Genomic DNA, 18598 nt, shown 5'->3' with positions numbered 1-18598 from the left:
AGTACTGGGCTAATGGTAAGATTCTTAGTAATATCGATGAGCAGAGAGGTTAGAATTAGAATTCCTACAGTGTGGAAACAGGCCCTTTGGCCCAACAAGTCCACACTGACCATCCGAAGAGTAACCCACCCAGACGTATTCCCCTACCCTATATTTACCCCTGACTAATGCACTTAACCTACACATCACTGAACACTATGGGCAATTTAACACGGCCAATTCATCTAACCTGCACATCTGTGGATTGTGGTAGAAAACTCACGCAGATATGGGGAGAATGTGCAAACTCCACACGCACTTTCCCGAGGCTGGAATTGAACCTGGGTCTGTGGCACTGAGCCACCGTGCTGCCCTAATCTCAAGTCCATTTACATGGTTCCCTGAAAGTTGCCACCCAAGTTGGTAGGGTTGTTAAGAAGACATGTGATGTGTTAGCTTTTATTGGTTGAGAGATTGAATTTCAGAGCCGTGAGGGCATGCTGGAGTATTGCCTACAGTTCTGGAGGTAGTATGGGCTGAAGTCAGAAATAGGAAAGGTGCAGTCACCTTGTTGGGTGTTTACTATAGGCCACCCAATAGCAGCAGAGATGTGGAGAAACAGATTGGGAAACAGAATTTGGAAAGGTGCAGAAGCCACAGGGTAGTAGTCATGGGCGATTTCAACTTCCCAAATATTGATTGGAAGCTCTTTAGATCAAGTAGATTGGATGGGGCGGTGTTTGCGCAGTGTGTCCAGGAAGCTTTTCTAACTCAGTATGTAGATTGTCCGACCAGAGGGGAGGCCATATTGGATTTGGTACTCGGTGATTAGATTACTTACAGTGTGGAAACAGGCCCTTCGGCCCAACAAGTTCACTCCGCCCTGCCGAAGCGTAACCCACCCATACCCCTATATTTACCCCTTACCTAACACTACGGGCAATTTAGCATGGCCAATTCACCTGACCTGCACATCTTTGGACTGTGGGAGGAAACTGGAGCCCCCGGAAGAAACCCACGCAGACACGGGGAGAACGTGCAAATTCCACACAGTCAGTCCCCTGAGGCGGGAATTGAACCCGGGTCTCTGGCGCTGTGAGGCAGCAGTGCTAACCACTGTGCCACCGTGCCGCCCACTAATGAACCGGGACAAGTGATGGGCTTGTTAGTGGGTGAACCTTTTGGTGATGGTGACCACAATTCTGTGACTTTCACCTTGGTTATGGAGAGAGATAGGTGCGTGCAACAGGGTAGGTTTTACAATTGGGGAAGGGTAATTACGATGCTGTAAGACAGGATCTGAGGAGCATAAGTTGGGAGCATAGGCTGTCAGGGAAGGATGTCATGGAAATGTGGAACTTTTTCAAGGAACAGATACGACGTGTCCTTGATACGTAAGTACCTGTCAGGCAGGAAAGAAATGGTCATGTAAGGGAACCTTGGTTGACGAGGGAGGTTAAATGTCTTGTAAAGAGGAAGAAGGAGGCTTACATAAAGTTGAGGAAACAGGGTTCAGACAGAGCAGTGGAGGGATACAGGATAGCCAGAAGGGACCTGAAGAAAGGGATTAGGAGAGCTAAGAGAGGGCATGAAAAATCTTTGGCGGATAGGATCAAGGATAACCCAAAGGCATTTTATGCGTATGTGAGAAACATGAGAATGACGAGAATGAGGGTAGATCCGATCAAGGACAGTAGTGGGAGACTGTGTATTGAGTCAGAAGAGATAGGAGAGGTCTTGAATGAGTACTTTTCTTCAGTATTTACGAACGAGAGGGACCGTATTGTTGAAGAGGAGAGTGTGAAACGGACTTGTAAGCTAGAGGAGATACTTGTTAGGAAGGAAGATGTGTTGGACATTTTGAACAACTTGAGGATAGACAAGTCCCCCGGGCCTGACGGGATATATCCTAGGATTATGTGGGAAGCAAGAGAGGAAATTGCAGTACCGTTGGCAATGATCTTTTCGTCTTCACTGTCAACGGGGGTGGTACCAGGGGACTGGAGAGTGGCGAATGTTGTGCCCCTGTTCAAAAAAGGAAATGGGGTAACCCCGGGAATTACAGGCCAGTTAGTCTTACTTCGGTGGTAGGTAAAGTAATGGAAAGGGTACTGAGGGATAGGATTTATGAGTATCTGGAAAGACACTGCTTGATTAGGGACAGCCAGCACAATTTGTGAAGGGAAGGTCTTGCCTTACAAGTTTTATTGAATTCTTTGAGGAGGTGACCAAGCATGTGGATGAGGGTAGAGCAGTGGATGTAGTATACATGGATTTTAGTAAGGCATTTGATAAGGTTCCCCATGGTAGGCTTATGCGGAAAGTCAGGAGGCATGGGATAGAGGGAAATTTGGCCAATTGGATAGAAAACTGGCTAACCGGTCGAAGTCAGAGAGTGGTAGGAGATGGTAAATATTCAGCCTGGAGCCCAGTTACAAGTGGAGTTCCGCAGGGATCAGTTCTGGGTCCTCTGCTGTTTGTAATTTTTATTAATGACTTGGATGAGGGAGTCGAAGAGTGGGTCAGTAAATTTGCAGATGATACGAAGATTGGTGGAGTTGTGGATAGTGAGGAGGGCTGTTGTCGGCTGCAAAGGGACTTAGATATGATGCAGAGCTGGGCTGAGGAGTGGCAGATGGAGTTCAACCCTGTCAAGTGTGAGTTTGTCCATTTTGGAAAGACAAATAAGAATGCCGAATACAGGGTTAACGGTAGGGTTCTTAGTAGGTGGAGGAACAGAGGGATCTTGGGGTCTATGTTCATAGATCTTTGAAAGTTGCCACTCAGGTGGATAGAGCTTGTAAGAAGGCCTATGGTGTATTAGCGTTCATTAGCAGAGGGATTGAATTCAAGAGTCGTGAAGTGATGTTGCAACTGTACAGGACTTTGGTTAGGCCACATTTGGAGTACTGTGTGCAGTTCTGGTCGCCTCACTTTAGGAAAGATGTGGAAGCTTTGGAGAGGGTGCAGAGAAGATTTACCAGGATGTTGCCTGGAATGGAGAATAGGTCGTACGAGGATAGGTTGAGAGTGCTAGGCCTTTTCTCGTTGGAACGGCGAAGGATGAGGGGTGACTTGATAGAGGTTTATAAGATGATCAGAGGACTAGATAGAGTAGACAGTCAGAAACTTTTTCCCTGGGTACAAGAGAGTGTTGCAAGGGGACATAAATTTAAGGTGAAGGGTGGAAGGTATGGGGGGGGGAGATGTCAGGGGTGGGTTCTTTACCCAGAGAGTGGTGGGGGCATGGAATGCGCTGCCTGTGGGAGTGGCAGAGTCAGAATCTTTGGTGACCTGTAAGCGGCAATTGGGTAGGTACATGGATGGGTGCTTAAGCTAGGACAAATGTTCGGCACAACATCGTGGGCCGAAGGGCCTGTTCTGTGCTGTATTGTTCTATGTTCTATGTTCTAAAAGAATGGAGGCTTCTGTCAGTATAGGCAGGCTGGGAGTTCAGGGGTTGTCAAAAGTCTGATAACAGCAGGAAAGAAGCTGTTCTTGAATCAGTTCGTCCATGTAGTTAAACATTAGTATCTGGGTTGGGGTCCTTGATTGTGTTGGCTGTTTTCCCAAAGCCGTGGGAAGTAAAGGCAGAATCAATGGATAGAAGGCTGGTTTAAGTGATGGATTGGGCTGCATTCGCAATTTTCTGTAATTTCTTGCAGTCTTGGGCAGAGCAGTTGCCATGCATGCTGTGGTGCATTCTGATAGGATGCTATCTATGGTGCATTTGTAAAAATTGGTAAGAGTCATTGAGGACATGCCAAATTTCCTTAGGCTTCTGAGGAAGTAGAGGCATTGGTATGCTTTCTGGACTGTAGCATCGATTCAAATGGACCAGAATAGATCGTTGGTGATAATTACTCCTAGGAACTTGTAGTTCTCGACCATCTCCATCTCAGCACCATTGATATAGATAGGGACATGACCGCCCCCCCCCCCCCCCCCCCCCTCACTATACTTCCTGAAGTTGATTACCACCTCCTTTGTTTTGTTTACATTGAGGGAGAGTCGAGAGTGTGGTGCTGGAAAAGCACAGTAGGTCAGGCCGAAGCCGAGGAGCAGGAGAATCGACGTTTCGGGCATAAGCCCTTCATCAGGAGTTGAGCGGAGAATCCGGAAATGGCAATTCTCCTGTTCCTCTGATGCTGCCTGATATGTGCTTTTCCAGCACCACACTCTTGACTCTGATCTACAGTATCTGCAGTCGTCACTTTCTTTTACTGACATTGAGGGAGAGATTGTCGTCTTTATACAGTGCCACTAAGTTCTCTGCCTTTTCTTCTGTCCTCTTTTCCATCTATGTGTGGAGCCATAGGCTGTGGTGGGATCCTAAACACATATATCTCGTCAGTATTTGCTATGGAACAAGTCATGGAAGCTAGAGATCTACCATGGGGAAAAGATTCTCATGATCTGCACTATATATGTCTCTCTTGATTTTGTATGTTTCAGTCAGTTCCTGCTCCCGCTCACCCACCCCTCCTCCACCTCTCCGCCAACTATTTCTGCTCCAGGGACAATATGCTCAGACTTTCCAATCTCTCAAAACTAAGACCTTTCATCTCTTTTAACATTTTGAATCTCCTTCTGCACCGTCTACAGTACAGTCATATCCTTCCATTAGTGTGGCAACCAGAAGTGCACACATTAGTGTGGCCTAACCAGTTGTAACAAGACTTGCCTGCTTCGATGTTCACCATCCTGGCTAATGAAGGCAAACATCCCATCTTATATCCACCTACCTGTGCTGACACTTTCAGGAATCTGTGGACTTGTACACCAATGTCTCTTAGTTCCTCATTACCCCCTAGAAACTTACCATTCATTGTGTGTGATTTTCCCTAATTAGACCTCCCAAAAGGCATCACTTACCAGGATTAAATTCCATCTGCCCTTTCTCTGCCCAATTTACCAATTGGTCAATATCACGCTGTAACCTGAGACCGTCCTCCTCATGATGTGCAAACTTAGTAATTATATCTTCTGAAGTCACATCCAAGTTGTCGATGACAAACAGCTAGGGTACAAGCACTAATTTATGTGGAACACCACTGTGGGTGGCACGGTGGCACGGTGGTTAGCACTGCTGCCTCACAGCGCCAGAGACCCGGGTTCAATTCCTACCTCAGTCGACTGACTGTGTGGAGTTTGCACGTTCTCCCCGTGTCTCCGTGTGGTTTCCTCCGGGTGCTCCGGTTTCCTCCCACAGTCCAAAGATGTGCAGCTCGGGTGAATTGGCCATGCTAAATTGCCCGTGGTGTTAGGTAAGGGGTAAATGTAGGGGTATGGGTGGGTTGCACTTCGGCGGGTAGGTGTGGACTTGTTGGGCCGAAGGGCCTGTTTCCACACTGTAATGTAATGTAATGTAATCTAAATGGTCGCAGGCTTTTAGTTTCAAAACCAACCCTTCGCCATCACCCTATGCTTCATGTTTACAGGCAGTTTTGGATCCAGTTGGCCAACTTTCCTTGGATCCCATGGGGCTCATACCTTTTGGACTAGCCTGCCATGGGGGAACCTTGCCATGTGGACACATTTGGAATACTGCATATAATTCTGGTCGAAACATTACCAAAAGGATGTGGATGCTTTGGCAAAAGTGCAGAGACGGTTCACCAGGATGTTGCCTGGTATGGAGGGCACTCGCTATGAAGAGAGGTTGAGTAGATTAAGACTATTTTCATTAGAAAGTCAAAGGTTGAGGGGGACCTGATTGAGATATATAAAATCATGAAATGTATACACAGGGTGGATAACAAGAAGCTTTTTCCCATAGTGCGGACTCAATTACTGGGAGTCATGAGTTCAAGGCGAAAAGTTTAAGGGAGGTATGCGTGAAAAGTTCTTTATGTAGAGGGTGGTGGATGCCTGGAACATGTTGTCAGCAGATGTGGAAGAGGCGTGCATGATAGTGACATTTAAGATGTATTTAGACAGATTCATGAATGGGCAGGAAACAAAGGGATATAGTTCCATAGAAAGTAGGTGACAGGTTTGGATAGAGTATCTTGATCGGCACAGGCTTGAAAGGCTGAAGGGCCTGTTCCTGTGTTGTAATTTTCTTTTGTTCTTTGTTAAAGGCCTTACTGAAGGCCATGTAACCCACATCAACTGCACTGCCCTCGTCAATGTATTGAGTGACCTTTCCAAAAGTATACTCAATTAAAATAGACAGGATCTCCCTCCAACAAACCTATGCTGCCTATCCCTGATTAATATCTGCTTATCCAAGTGTTGATTAATCCTGTCCCTCAGAATTGGTCCAATGATTTCCCTACCAAAGGGGAGGAGGGAAATCTTTCCACTTTTTAAAATTGTCAGATCTGGTGTTGTCTTTACCTTTGCTTGCACCATGTCAACATAGTTTCTGTTGTAGGATGCTCATTCTCCAGTTCACTTGAAGACAACTTTAACTTCTCTTAACTCACAATGCTCCTGGCAAAACCCATGCACTTCTTCCCTGAACATGCCTCTTTTGATGGGTTCTTAGCCACTTTCTTTACTCCGCTTTCTTATTTTTGAAGTGTCTTTGGGTGTTTCTTTCTCTGAATGGTAGATATACTTGTGCTGTTTTGTTGTTTTGCTGTTTCACTTGTCTAATGACTTCACTTACGACTGCTTCTAATTTGTTGTTCAGGCTCCAACTATGTTAAATTATATTTGATATTTTTAACTGTGCAAACTTTGATTTTTACAGGGTGCATCAGCTGATAGGAGTCAATGGCGAGAACCCACTAGGACACACGATGGTTTATGTTCATTGTATGAGGCAGCTCTGTGCCTCTTTGAAGAGGTTTGTAGGAAATTTCCTTTGGTTATTCATAATTTTGAAACAATGTTTTATGCTTAAAGTACTTATTTTGAAAAATAAGCACACCTGCATTTCATAAAGCACTTTCCCATGCCTTCAGCATGTTGACATATCCATCAAATTGCTTTTGCAGTATAGATTCAGTTAAAGCAAGGATATTAGTTTGGAATAGAGGTGCAAGTATTTTTCTTAATTTTTTCCTGCTTTGTGAGTGTGTGTACATGCGTGCTGTATTTTTCGAGCATTGAGATTAGCCATGTGACCATTTGTAGTTTGTAATTTGGAATTATGAAGCTTGAAATTAATGACTTTCCTTAACTCTTTGTTCATAGGTTTGTCGAATGGCTTCTGACTACTCCAGAACATGTGCTAGCCCTGATAGCTTACAGAACGGAGATGCTCCTGTGGTGTCAGAAACATGTGAAGTATATGTTTGGGGTAGTAACAGCAGTCATCAACTAGTTGAGGGAACACAGGAAAAAATTCTGCAGCCAAAATTAGCTTCCAGTTTTGCTGATGCTCAAACAGTAAGCATAATATTTATGCAATTCCATTTTATGCTTTCTCAACTTGATATATTTTTGTAATGATAGATGTGCTTTGTAAAACTGCGAGGAAACTAGCAGCTGTCTATAGGTATAGCTCCTGTTTCTATTAGAGATCAGTGAACTTAACCACATTGCATGTGCTTTAGTGGTTGGGATATCTAGAAGAAAATGTGATTGTATGAAAAAAAAAGTAAAAACATTTCACAAGCCAGTTGTTTTACATAGGTTTTGATATTAAGTTACTTAATTCAAATTATTTTATGGCCACACTGCTGCTGCAGTCATTGGTGATGTTTCATGTGATATTCATTACCTCCTTTGCTGAAATGCAGTCTTTAATATCTGCAGATATTAAATTCATAATCACCATAATTCATTTCTTAATGACAAGTTATAGCTGCAAGTAGAGTTTAAGAGCAGGTACCTATTGCCAGAAATATGTAAAATGTTGGTTAGACCACTGTTAGAGTGTTATGTGCAGTTCTGGAATACATATTGCAGAAGCGATTTGACTATACTGGAAAGGGTGCAGAAGAGATTTACTAGAATCTGGGTTACCACATTTTAGTTAGGAAGGGAGATTGGATAGACTGGGGTTGCTTTCCTTGGAACAGTGCAGACTGATCTGATTGAGTTATATAAAATTATTGGGGGGATGGTAAAAAGAACCTTTTTCCCTTGACAGAGAGCTCAATGACGTGGACCTTAGAGTTAATGTAAAGGGTGTGAGGTTTAGAGGGATTGTGAAGAAACATGTTTTCATTTAGATGGTGGTGGGAACCTGGAATAAACTGCCTGCATGGGTGATAGAGGGAGAAACTGCCATAACATTAAAATTTACTTAGATGTGCAATTCTGATAATGCCAATAGCATTAACAGTGTTTGGATCAATGAGTTGTTCCTGAAATGGATTCATGACAGCGACAGTAGACTTTGAACTGGTGCAGTACCCAGTGGCATCGGCAGTGTTTGCATTGGCAAGATCCATCGAGGAACTATAGATCGGTGAGCCTGATGTTGGTGTGGGCACGTTGTTGAAGAGAATCCTGAGGGACAGGATTGGAATGTATTTGGAAAGGCAAGGACTGATTAGGGATAGTCAACATGGCTTTGTGTGTGCAAAATCATGTCTCATGAACTTGATTGAGTTTTTTGAAAAAGTAACAAAGTGGGACAAATGAAGGCAGAGCAGTGAATATGATCTAGATGGACTTCGGTAAAGCATTCGGCAAGGCTGTCCATGGGAGACTGGTTAGCAAGTTTAGATCTCATTGAATACAGGGAGAACTAGCCATTCGGATACAGAACTGGCTCAAAGGTAGAAGACAGAGGGTGGTGGTGGAGGTTGATTTTTCAGACTGGAGGCCTGTGACCAATGGAGTGCCACAAGATTCGGTGCTAGGTCCACTACTTTTTGTCATTTATATAAATGATTTGGATGCGAGCATAAGAGGTACAGTTAGTAAGTTTGCGGATGACACGAAAATTGGAAGTGTAATGGACAGCGAAGAAGTTATCTTGGATAACAATGGGATCTTGATCAGATGGGCCAATTGGCTGAGAAGTGGCAGATGGAGTTTAATTATGATAAATGTGAGATGTTGCATTTTGGGAGAGCAAATCTTCGTAGGACTCATATGCTTAATGGTAAGGTCCTAGGGATTGTTGCTGAACAGAGACCTTGGAGTACAAGTTCATAGTTCCTTGGAAGTAGAGTCACAGGATAGTGAAGAAGGCATTTGGTATGCTTTTCTTTATTGGTCAGAGTATTGAGTACAGGAGTTGGGAGGTCGTGTTACGGCTGTACAGGATGTTGTTGGGCCACTTCTGGAATATTGTGTGCGCAACTCTGGTTCTGAGCTGTAAATCTCTATGACTCTGTAGCCAAACAAGAATTGTGTATTGAATGTGGTCTTTGTAACATATGAAATGTTCCTCCTATCCGGAAGATGTTGTGAACCTTGAAAGGGTTCAGAAAAGATTTATAAGGATGTTGCCAAGGTTAGAAGATTTGAGCTATAGGGAGAGGCTGAATAGGCTGGGGCTATTTTCCCTGGAGCGTTGAAGGCTGAGGAGTGACCTCATAGAGATTTATAAAATCATGAGGGACATGGATAAGTCTTTTCCCTGAGGTTAGGGTGAGAGGGGAAAGATAATAACAGGCAACCTTTTCACACAGGGTGGTACGTATATGGAAAGAACTGCCAGAGGAAGTGGTGGAGGCTAGTACAATTGCAACATTTAAAAGGCATCTGGATGGGTATTTGAATAGGAAGGGTTGAGAGGGATATGGGCCAGTGCCGGCAAATGGGTCTAGGTTAGGTTGGAATATCTGGTTGGCATGGATGAGTTGGCCTGAAGGGTCTGTTTTTGCGCTGTACATCTTATGCCTCATAGTGTTGAGTTCGTCAGCAAAGAGGAGCTCATTCTGAAGAATGGCGACCATTTACTCTGGCAGCGTAGCAGAGAGGCCTTCTACATGGCCGATGACGGGACCACTTTAGAAGGACTGTGAAGTTGAACGCATTTTCTTTATTTCTTCATTTTTCTGCCTTGGTGCTGTATACTGTTATGTGTTTTAGGATGGTGTTGGAGAGTGGCGACATTCTACATCACTTTTCACTGTATTTTGTAACAAATTACATGTGATTATAAATCAGTTAAATCAAGGTATATAAGACTATGAGCCAGATGTTTGAAATTGTGATTACAATTGGTGGTTGCTTTTGAATGATGCCGACTCAGTGGGCTGAAGAGCATTTTTCTGAGCTGTAAATCTCTATGACTCTATCGCCAAACAAGAATTGTGTATTGAATGTAGTCTTTGTAACACATGAAATGTTCCTTATTGCAGGTCACTTACATGGAAATTACGTTGTGCTGATGAAATAATTCATTTTCATGTCAGCTAATTTATGTATTTACCCTTCCTAGCAATATTTTGGTAAAATATTTGGCTGTCTTGTTGTGAGAATGCATAGAATATTAAGAACTTTAATTTAATAAGTAAGGAGGCATGGGATACAGAGAAATCTGGCTATCTGGATACAAAATTAGCTGGCGCATAGAAGACAGAGTGATGGAAACCAGTGGTGTTCTGCTGGGATCAGTTTGGGACCTCTGTCCTTTGTGATTTTCATAAATGACTTAGATGAGGAAGTGGAAGAGTGGGTTGGTAAGTTTGCCGATGACATGAAGGTTGGTGGATTTGTGGGTGTATGGAGGGCTGTTGAATGTTGCAACAGAGCATTGACAGGATGGAGAACTGGGCAGCTAAGTGATAGTTGGAGTTCAACCTGGAACAGTGTGAAGTCATTCACTCTGGAAGGTCAAATTTGAATGCAGAATACAGGGTTAAAGGCAGGATTTGTGGCAGTGTGGAGGATCAGAGGGATCTTGGGGTCCATGTCCATAGATCCATCAAAGTTGCCACCCAAATTGAAAGGATTGTTAAGAAGGTGTATGGTGTGTTGCCTTTCATTAGCAGTGGGATTGAGTTCAAGAGCTACGAGGTTATGCTGCAACTCTATAGAGCCCTGGTAAGACCACACTTGAGATATTGTGTTCAGTTCTGATTGGCTCATTATTGGAAAGATGTGGAAGTTTTAAAGAGGGTGCAGAGGAGATTTACCAGGATGCTGCCTCGACTGGAGGGCATATCTAATGAAGAAAGGTTGAGGGAGCTTGGGCTGTTCTCATTGGAGCAAAGAAGAATGAGAGGTGACTTGGTAGAGGTGTATAAGGTGTTGAGAGGCATAGACAAAGGGCATAGCCAGAGACTTTTTCCCAGAGCGGAAAGGTCAAGCATGTGGGGACATAATTTTAAGGTAATTGGAGAAAAGTTTGGTGGAGATGTCATAAATAGGTTCTTTACACAGAATGGTGGGCGCATGGAATACACTGCGAGCCATGATACTAGATTCAGATACATTAGGGACATGTAAACAACTCTTGGAAAGGCACATGGAAGGTTGTACAATGAGGGGTATGTAGGTTAGTCTGGTCTTAGAGTAGGATAAAAGCCTGCCACAACATCGAGGGCCAAAGGGTTTGTACAGTGCTGCACTGTGCTACATTTGTGTTTGTAGCAGCAAATGTATGCAAGCAATGTGGGTCTGAGAAGGTCAATAAAATAAATTGCCAACCTGTGGTGATCAGGTTGAGGATGAGATATTCAGACATAACACACTAGTACAGCACAGTACAGGCCCTTCAGGCCTTGACATTGTGCCGGCCTTTTATCCTCCTCTAAGATCAAACTAACCTCCCTGGTGAAGAGTTTATGCTTGAAACGTCAACTCTCCTGCTGCCTGATCTGCTGTGCTTCTCCAGCACCACACGTTTTGACTCTGATCTCCAGCATCTGCCTATCCAGACACATGAAAAGAAGTGAAAGGAATTGTATTGTAATTTATTTGAATTGTTGATTTAAGTTGACAAATGGGGAATATTGAAATGTGAAATAACAGCCCAAAAGAAAAGTAATCTGTTAGCTTAAAATACAAAGACAGATCTGTGATGCCTTCATTGGATGCATGCAGTTGTGGATGAGGCCCAGCAAGGATTGACCTCATCCTATTTAATTGGATTTGTAGAACAAATCTTGCCTAAGCGCAAACTCAAATCCATTTAATGTTAGAGGCAGTAATAGTAGAATATTCATGCTGGCTATTAAAACATGATCAAGAAATGATTGATTTAAGAACACAGCAGTGTAAGTAGGCGTTCAGTCCATTGAACCTGTTCCATCATACAGTATGTCATACTGATGCACTTTAATGACTTTTACTCACCCCAATCTCAACTTCTGTATGTCACTGATAATCAGAAATCTATCAATCTCTGCTTTTAAGTATACTTAAAGACTGAGCCTCCACAGCCTTCTGTTGTAGAGAATTTCAAAGATTCACAGTCCTCTGAGGAAAATAATTTCTCCTTATCTCTGACCCAAAATGAGCATCTTTCTTATTTTTAAATTGTGCCCCTTGGCTCTAGACTTACCAACCAGATGAAACACTTTTACCTGCATCTGCCTTATTCATCCCTGTATTCTGTAGGTTTCAATGAGATCACCACTCATTCTTTGAAATTGCAGAAAATACAGATACATGTTGTTTTCCATAGGACAGCCCCACCATCCTGGGACCAGTCTGATGAACCTCTGTGGCATTCCTCTGTGGAAATAATATTTTTCTCAAGCTAAGAAGACTAAAGCTTCTCAGTACTCCAGGTGTAATCTGACCAAGTCCTTATACAATTGAAGCAAGAATTCATTATTGCAGTATTCCAATTCTGTAACATAAAGGCAAACATTCCGTTAAGCTTCCTAATAGCTTCTTACACCAGCGTATAGGCTTTCAGTGACTTATTGAGAAAGGCGCCTAGATTCCTTTGTAAACAATACTTTTGAACCTCATGTCATTTAAGAAATAATCTGAATATCTGTTGCTTCAGCCAAAGTAAATAACCTCCCATCCTTTTCACTCATAATATCCACTTGCCATGTAGTGGCTCTGTCTAATTTCTCCTGAAGCTGCTTTACATCATCTTCATAATGTACAGTCCCAATTGGTATTGATAAATTTGGAAATATTACATTTGGTCCCAACCTGAAAACCATTGATACATATTGTCAATGATCTGGAGGCAGGTATAGGTGGTCTGATTAGCAGGTTTGCAGATGACACTAAGATTGGCGGAGTGGCAGATAGTGAAGAGGACTGCCAGAGAATGCAGCAGAATATAGACAGATTGAAGAGTCGGGTGGAGAAATGGCAGATGGAGTTCAATCCGGGTAAATGTGAGGCGATGCATTTTCAGAGATCCAATTCAAGAGTGAACTATACAGTAAATGGAGAAACCCTGGGGAAAATTGTTGAATAGAGAGATCTGGGTGTTCAGGTCCATTGTACTCTGAAGGTCGATAGAGTGGTCAAGAAGGTATACGGCATGCTTTCCTTCATTGGACAGGGTATTGAGTTGGCAGGTAATATTACAGGACTTTGGTTTGGCCATATTTGGAATACTGCATATGGTTCTGATCGCCACGTTACCAAAAGGATGTGGATGCTTTGGAGAGGGTGCAGAGGAGGTTCACCAGAATGTTGCCTGGTATGGCGGGTGCTAGCTATGAAGAAAGATTGAGTAGATTTGGGTTATTTTCATTTAGGAAGACAGAGGTTGAAGGTGTCCTGACTGAGGTCTACAAAATCATGAGAGGTAAAGACAGGGTGGATAGCAAGAAGGTTTCTCCCGGGGTCTCAGGCTGAGAGGGGATAATTTTAAGGGAGATATGTATGGAGTGTTCTTTACGCAGAGGGTGGTGGGTGCCTGGAAAATGTTGCCAGTGGAGGTGGTAGAGGTGGGCACGATAGCTTCATTTAAGCTGTATTTGGACAGATACATGAATAGGCAGAGAGCAGAGGGATACAGACCCTTAGAAAAAAGGCAACCGGTTTAGATAGAGGATCTGGATTGGTGCAGGTCTGGAGAGCCGAAGGGCCCGTAGTTTTTTTTGTTCTTTGTATTGTGAATGGCTGGGCCCACATATTGATCTGTGGTACTCCACTACTCTCAGCCTGCCAATGTGAGAATGATCTGTTTATTCTGATTATGGCTCACAGACGACAAACAGTCATTAATGCATGCAACCTCGTGTGGAGGTTGGCAAGAGGTCAGAGGGGAAGATAAATTTAAAATATGTAAAACCTTAGCTCGTGTGTAGACGGAGTGCACTGACCAGGAGCAGACATGGGACTGCTGGGTAAGTGATGGTTTCTGTTTGGGTGGTTACTTTCCCCGAAACACTACTTGGGTAGTGTCTCCCACCCATCTACCTCCTCTAACCAAAAGAAAGGTTCTGTGCGCCAGATTGGTAAGGTGACTAGTTTCTTTTTTTTTTAGTTTTTCAGTAGTCTCGTTGGGAATTTAGAATAGTGGGAGTGAAGGTTAGAGCAGTTGCATGTTCCTCCTGCAGAATGTGGGAGGTAAGTGTCACCACTCGTGTCCCTGCTGACTGCATTTGTAGGTGCTGCACCCAACTCCAGGTCCTGAAAAACAGCATTAGAGAACCGGAGCTGAACCTGGATGAATTTCACATCAGTCGGAAGGCGGAGGGGGTTTTTTGAGAGGAGTTGGAGGGAGGTAGTCACACCTCAGGTAAAAGAAGAAGACAGAGGTTACCATCAGGGGACAGAAGGGGAATCGGCTGGCAGTGCAGGGATCCCCTGTGGCCGTTTCCCTCAACAACAAGTACACTGTTTTGGATACTGTTAGGGGAGGAACGACTTACCAGGGGTAAGAAATTGCACACAAGTCTTTGGCACAGAGTCTGTCCCTGTTGCTCAGAGTGGAAAGGAGAAGAGGAGCAGAACATTAGTCATTGGGGACCTCATATTTAGGGGGACAGATAGGAAGTTCTGTGGGAACGAGAGAAAGTCACGGTTGGTGTGTTGCCTCCCAGGTGCCAGGGTTTGTGAGGTCTCTGATCTTGTTTTCAGGATTCTTGAGGGGGAGGGGGAACAGCCTCAAGTCGTGGACCACATAGGCACCAACAACATAGGTAAGAAGTGAGATGGGGATTTAAGGCAGAAATTCAGGGTGGAAGCTTAGAGCTAGAACAAACAGAGATGTTATCTCTTGTTTGTTGACCATGCCAATGCTAGTGAGGTGAGGAATAGGGAGAGAATAGGATGTTCTGAAAACGTCCATCAGCTCTCCTTTATCAATTTTGTTAGTAACATCTTTAAACAAATTCCAATAAGTTTGTTAAACATGGTTTCCCATTCACAAATCCATGCTGACCATGGCCAATCAGATCATTATTAACTGGTATCTATAAATAAATAGGTATCTATTTACCCTATCCTTTATAATAGATTCCAGCTTTTCTGTACTGCAGTTGTTAAGCTAACAGGTATATTTCTTTTGCTCTCTTCCTCTCTTAAATAGTGGGGTGACCACAGGAATTATTCCAGAAACTTTAGAGATTTAGAAGATGATCACCATTGCAACAACTACCTCTATAAGTATCTCTTTCAACACTCTGGGATGACTTGCATCAGATCCTGGAGATTTATCGATTTTCAGCCTCATTAATTTTTCCAGTATAATCATCTTGATAACACTCTTTTCCTTTAACTCCACATTCTCTCACTCACTTGGATCTTTTACTTCTGCGAGTTTTCATACATCACCTTCAGTGAAAACAGAGCAAGTGCAGTTTATTTATTCTCCATCATAATTTTTCCTGACTTTACCTTTAATCAAATAACAGTTGTTTATTCCAAATCTTTCCATTTTAATAACTATTTACAGTTTTTTTGATGTTTCCTGGATTGCATTCATATTCAATTCTTATTTTCTTTCACACTTGGTTGGTCCTTCTTTGTATTTTATAAACTTCAAATCCTCTGAATTACTGCTATTTCTGGAAACCTTAGAGACCTTTTGTTTTAACCTTGCACAATCCTGAATTTCCTTTGTTAGCTAGATTGATTGAAGTTTTTGAATTTTTGTCCCACAGCGAGAGATCTCTATGTCCGTGTACATAGATCCCTGAAAGTTCCCACCCAGTTTGATAGGGTTGTTAAGAAGGCATATGGTGTGTTAGCTTTCATTAGTAGACATGATTTGGAGATGCCAGTGTTGGACTGGGGTGTACAAAGTTAAAAATCACACAACACCAGGTTATAGTCCAACAGGTTTAATTGGAAGCACATTAGCTTTCGGAGCGTTGCTCCTTCATCAGGTGATAGTGGAGGGCTCAATCCTAACGCACAGAATTTATAGCAAAGATTTACAGTGTGATGTAACTGAAATTATACATTGAAAAATTGATTGTTAAGTCTTTCATCTGTTAGAATACCATGATAGTTTCACTTCTTTCATGTGTAAATCCCAAAACCTTTTTTTAAAAAGTTGCATTCTCGGGTTAGCTGTTAACAATGGTGATAGCGATTTTGCCTGTCCTCGGATGCTGCCTGAATTGCTGTGCTCTTCCAGCACCACTGATCCAGAATATGTTGAAGGCGTTAGCCCCCTGTGTTCTCTGTCTATGCCATGATGTTTAGATTGATTCTAATCTAAAAAGTGAGATAACGGAATGCAGTTTTTGAGCAAAGTACAATGTAACCCTGCAAGTACAAATTCACCCTACAAAATATGTGAGCATGTGGGTCTTTGTTTGTGTGTGTGTGTCTGTCTGTCTGTCTGTCTGGGTTGGGGGTTGTGAGTATGAGAAAGTGTATGTGTGTGTGTAGCGAGTGTAGAGTGTCTTAAGTCTGTGAGGGAGTGCATGTGTGAGTGTGGGGGTGTGTGTGGGTGTCTGTGTGCGCGTCTGTGTATATGTGTGTCCGTGTGTATAGGAGTGCCTGTATGTGTGTGCGAGTGTGTATGTAGGAGTATCTGTGTGCGTGTATAGTGCAATAGTAGTCACCTGTAATGTGACATGAACCCAAGGTTCCGGTTGAGGCCCTCCCTATGGGTACCAAACTTAGCTATCAGCCTCTGCTTGGCCACTTTTTACTGCTGCCTGTCCCGAAGTCCGCCTTGGAGGATGGTCACCCGAAGATCCGAGGTCGAATGTCCTGGACCACTGAAGTGTTCCCCAACTGGGAGGGAACACTCCTGTCTGTTGATTGTTGTGCGATGCCCATTCAACCGTTGTCGTAGCCTTTGCTCGGTTTCTCCAATGTACCATACCATCCTTGCCTGCAACGTTGTCTATCTTATTCCTTATGGTTTGAAGTGTGTCTACTTCAACGTGAGAAGTATACAAAATAAGGTAGTTGAGCTTGCAGCATGGAGAGGTACCTGGGATTTTGATGCTTTGGCCACTTTGGAGACATGGATAGAGCAGGGTGAGGAATAGATGTTGAAGGTTCCAGGCTTTAGATCTTGCATTAAGAACAGGCAAGGCGGTAAAGGAGGGGGAGGTATGGCCTTGTTAGTCAAGGATAGTTTAACGGTGGTTGAAAGAACTTTTGATTAGGACTCGTCTACTGAGATTAGAAACAGGAGAGGAGAGGTCACACTGTTTGGAGTTTTTTTTATAGGCCTCCACAGAGTTCCAGGGAAGTGGGGGAGAGGATTGGCAAAATGATTCTGGGTAAGAGGGAAAGGAAAAGGGTGGTCATTATGGGGGACTTGAACTTCCCCAACCTTGACTGGAAATGCTATAACTCTAGTACGTCAGATGAATCAGTTTTTGTCCAGTGTGTACAGGAGGGTTTCCTGACACAGTATGTCAAACCACAACCCTCCCTTGTGGTTGGAGGGTTCCTAGGCGGTTGGGTTGGTTGGTTGGTTCAGCCCCATGGCTGAACACTTTAACTCCCCCTCCCACTCCGCCGAGGACATGCAGGTCCTTGGCCTCCTCCGTCGCCAGACCATGGCAACATGACGCCTGTAGGAAGAGTGCCTCATCTTCCGCTGAGGAACCCTCCAACCACAAGGGATGAATGCAGATTTCTCCAGCTTTCACATTTCCACTCCCCCCACCTTATCTCAGTCCCAATCTCAGCACCGCCTTCTTGATCTGCAATCTTCTTCCCGACCTCTCCGCCCCCACCCCCTCTCCGGCCTATCACCCTCACCTTAACCTCCTTCCACCATCGCATTCCCAACGCCCCTCCCCCAAGTCCCTCCTCCCTCCCTTTTATCTTGGCCTGCTTGGCACCCCTTCCTCATTCCTGAAGAAGGGCTAATGCCCGAAACGTTGATTCTCCTGTTCCTTTGATGCTGCCTGACCTGCTGCGCTTTTCCAGCAACACATTTTTCAGCTCTGATCTCCAGCATCTGCAGTCCTCACTTTCTCCCTGCAAATTTACTAACTAAACCTCTTATACTCGCATCCGAATCATTTATATAAATGACAAAAAGTAGTGGACCCAGTACTGATCCTTGTGAAACTCCACTGGTCACAGGCCTCCAGTCTGAAAAACAGCCCTCCACCACCACCACCCTCTGTCATCTCTCCCTGTTCTGTATCCGAATGGCTAGTTCTCCCTGTATTCCATGAGATTTAAGTTTGCTAAACAGTCTCCCATGGGGAATCTCGTCACACGCCTTACTGAAGTCCATATAGATCATGTCCACAGCTCTGCTCTCATCTGTCGTCTTTGTTACTTCTTCAAAAAAACTCAACCAAGTTTGTGAGACATGATTTTCCATACACAAAGCCATGTTGACTATCCCTAATCAGTCCTTGCCTTTCCAAATACATGTACATCCTGTCCCACAGGATTCCCTCCAACA

The 18598-nt window shown here is 43.7% G+C and overlaps 1 protein-coding gene across 6 annotated transcripts in view; it reads left to right on the top strand.

The window, feature by feature from the left end:
* herc1 (HECT and RLD domain containing E3 ubiquitin protein ligase family member 1) overlaps window positions 1–18598 on the top strand; it is a 483062-nt gene that overhangs the window by 62074 nt on the left and 402390 nt on the right. For all 6 annotated transcript variants that reach the window (XM_087981970.1, XM_087981969.1, XM_087981967.1 and 3 more), the window contains exons 3-4: window positions 6680–6775; window positions 7126–7320. In XM_087981970.1, coding sequence (XP_087838096.1) covers window positions 6680–6775; window positions 7126–7320 — 291 coding nt within the window. The remainder of the gene's footprint in view (window positions 1–6679; window positions 6776–7125; window positions 7321–18598) is intronic.

The sequence above is a fragment of the Chiloscyllium plagiosum genome, unplaced genomic scaffold, assembly GCF_037043375.1.
Source record: "Chiloscyllium plagiosum isolate Xiang-an unplaced genomic scaffold, Cpla_swu_hap1 HiC_scaffold_42, whole genome shotgun sequence".
Classification (NCBI taxonomy): domain Eukaryota; kingdom Metazoa; phylum Chordata; class Chondrichthyes; order Orectolobiformes; family Hemiscylliidae; genus Chiloscyllium; species Chiloscyllium plagiosum.
This window is presented reverse-complemented; position numbering and strand designations above follow the sequence as displayed.